General features: G+C 48.0%; 1 protein-coding gene across 1 annotated transcript in view; it reads left to right on the plus strand.

Moving 5' to 3' along the window:
• IGSF1 (immunoglobulin superfamily, member 1) overlaps positions 1–2,099 on the plus strand; it is a gene marked incomplete at its 3' end in the record, with an annotated part of 14,311 nt that overhangs the window by 1,996 nt on the left and 10,216 nt on the right. Inside the window, exons 2-5 of the mRNA XM_010830579.1 lie at positions 634–752; positions 899–925; positions 1,341–1,622; positions 1,982–2,098. Of these exons, the coding sequence (XP_010828881.1) occupies positions 683–752; positions 899–925; positions 1,341–1,622; positions 1,982–2,098 (496 nt within the window). The remainder of the gene's footprint in view (positions 1–633; positions 753–898; positions 926–1,340; positions 1,623–1,981; position 2,099) is intronic.

Genomic DNA, 2,099 nt, shown 5'->3' on the forward strand with positions numbered 1-2,099 from the left:
AATAATGAAAGTAATACTAAATTTGAAGCATTTTACAGAAGGGAAAGCCTAGATGGGATGACACAGTAGAAGTGAGGGAGGGTGAGAAAGTGGGCGAGGGCTACCTCTGAAAGTTTAATTACTGGTTTTAGAGCATAGGCATTGGAGTTCAACATGGATCTAAATTTTGGCTCTGATATTTAATATCTTTGACTTTGGGTAAATTATATCTCCTGCATAAGCCTCAGTTTCCTAGCCAGCAAAATGGGGATGTAGGACTCTTCCTTTCCTAGGTTGTTGGAGGACTCTGACAAAAAATATATATACGAGTAAAGAATCCGAAAAGTTGACTCTACACCTCCCATCTCCCTCATGCCTTAGGGCTTCTGCTGGCCTGTATTAGGTCACACTCTGGGCCTCTGAGACCCGAGGGACAAACAGACATTTCAATAAATCTGATATGGTAGATATACCAGCAAAGACCTTGAGTGGAAGAAGGGGGAAGTGGGGAAAGGGAACAAAGAGAACAAGTAGCTGATAACCCTGCATGCCTGTGGGGGAGTGGAAGGTAGGTGTTCGGGTGCAACTTAGTGATCCAAACTAAACTTTCAGGAGAAGGAGCAATCCCCTGAGTAAAAATACTTCTGCTTTTAGATCTCACCACCTTCTGAGGGGCAAAGCCCTTCAAGACTCCGGAGGCTCCATGACCCTCGACAGGCCAGGGGAAGGGGCCACCATGCTGCGGACGTTCACTCTCTTACTCTTTTGTGCTGGTGAGTACAAGGAAGGCGTGGTGGGGCAAGTGACCCTGTCACAGGCACCCCTGTGAGTGCCCCTTGAGGAGGGAATGGAGAATACTGAGGTTTGAGGGTGATTGGGACAATGAGGGGTTCTCCTTTACCATAATCTCTCTTTTCAGGACTGAGTCTGGGTGTGACACCAATGGGTAAGTGAGTCCTGCCACATCAACTACCTTCCTTCCTGAAGGCTGCAAGACACTGAACTGCCTCCATGGCCCCGGACATAACTGCCTCGAGATGCCAAAGGCAGTTTCCAGACTCAGCTTGTTAGGAATCAGGACCGCTCACTTCATGACTTAGTTTCCCACAAAATAGTAAAGACTTTGTCTCTTGCACTTTGTTCCCCAACTCACTTGAATTCCTTGAAACAATGTCCTATGGTCCCTATCCCACCCTCCCCCCTCCCATAAAAGCACACACCCCTGTCCCCAAGGAAAGACCAAAGAAGGAATCTGGGGCGGGGGTTGGGGCTAATTTAAAGGGGACATTGCAGGGGGCATGTTATGGGAGGGAGAGGGTTGGAACCGCTGACATCTTTGTTTTCTTTGGGAATGACAGCAGTGATGCCATCTCAACCGGAGCTATGGATTGAGTCCAACTACCCCCAGGCCCCTTGGGAGAACATCACACTCTGGTGTAAAAGCCCCTCTCAGATTTCAAGCAAGTTCTTGTTGCTGAAGGATAAGACACAGATGACCTGGATCCGCCCTTCCCGAAAGACCTTCCAAGTTTCATTCCCCATCGGTGCCCTTACTCAGGCAAATACAGGTCTTTACAGGTGCTGCTACTGGAAGGAGACAGGCTGGTCAGAGCCCAGTAAAGTTTTAGAGTTGGAGGCACCAGGTAAGAAGACAGAGAGAGATAATCAAGAATAAACTCCAACTCCTGGAACTCAAACTTGCCTTCCCAGAGCAGGGTTTGTTTAATTCATTCATTTGCCTCAATTGCTTGCACACATAATACAGATATTCCACAGTTGGTAAATAAGTGTCTCATCTCTATAGGTAATGTAGAGTGAGGCTGCAGACTCTGGAATGGCTCTAGAGGGCAAGCTGCTCAACCTAGGGGATACTGTAGATGGGGAAAGAGGGGTGACGAATAAGGATCATACCAGGAAGACTCATTTAAGTAGAGCTCTCTGCTGCTCCCTGAGCCGCACTACCCTTGCTCTACCTGAATTCCAGTTCATTCTCTCCTTCCAGGCCAGCTGCCCAAGCCCATCTTCTGGATCCAGACTGAGACCTCCCCTCTTCCTGGATGTAATGTTAACATACTCTGCCATGGCTGGCTGCAGGATTTGGTATTCATGCTGTTCAAAGA

Source organism: Bison bison, unplaced genomic scaffold, assembly GCF_000754665.1.
Source record: "Bison bison bison isolate TAMUID 2011002044 unplaced genomic scaffold, Bison_UMD1.0 scf7180017859065, whole genome shotgun sequence".
Classification (NCBI taxonomy): domain Eukaryota; kingdom Metazoa; phylum Chordata; class Mammalia; order Artiodactyla; family Bovidae; genus Bison; species Bison bison.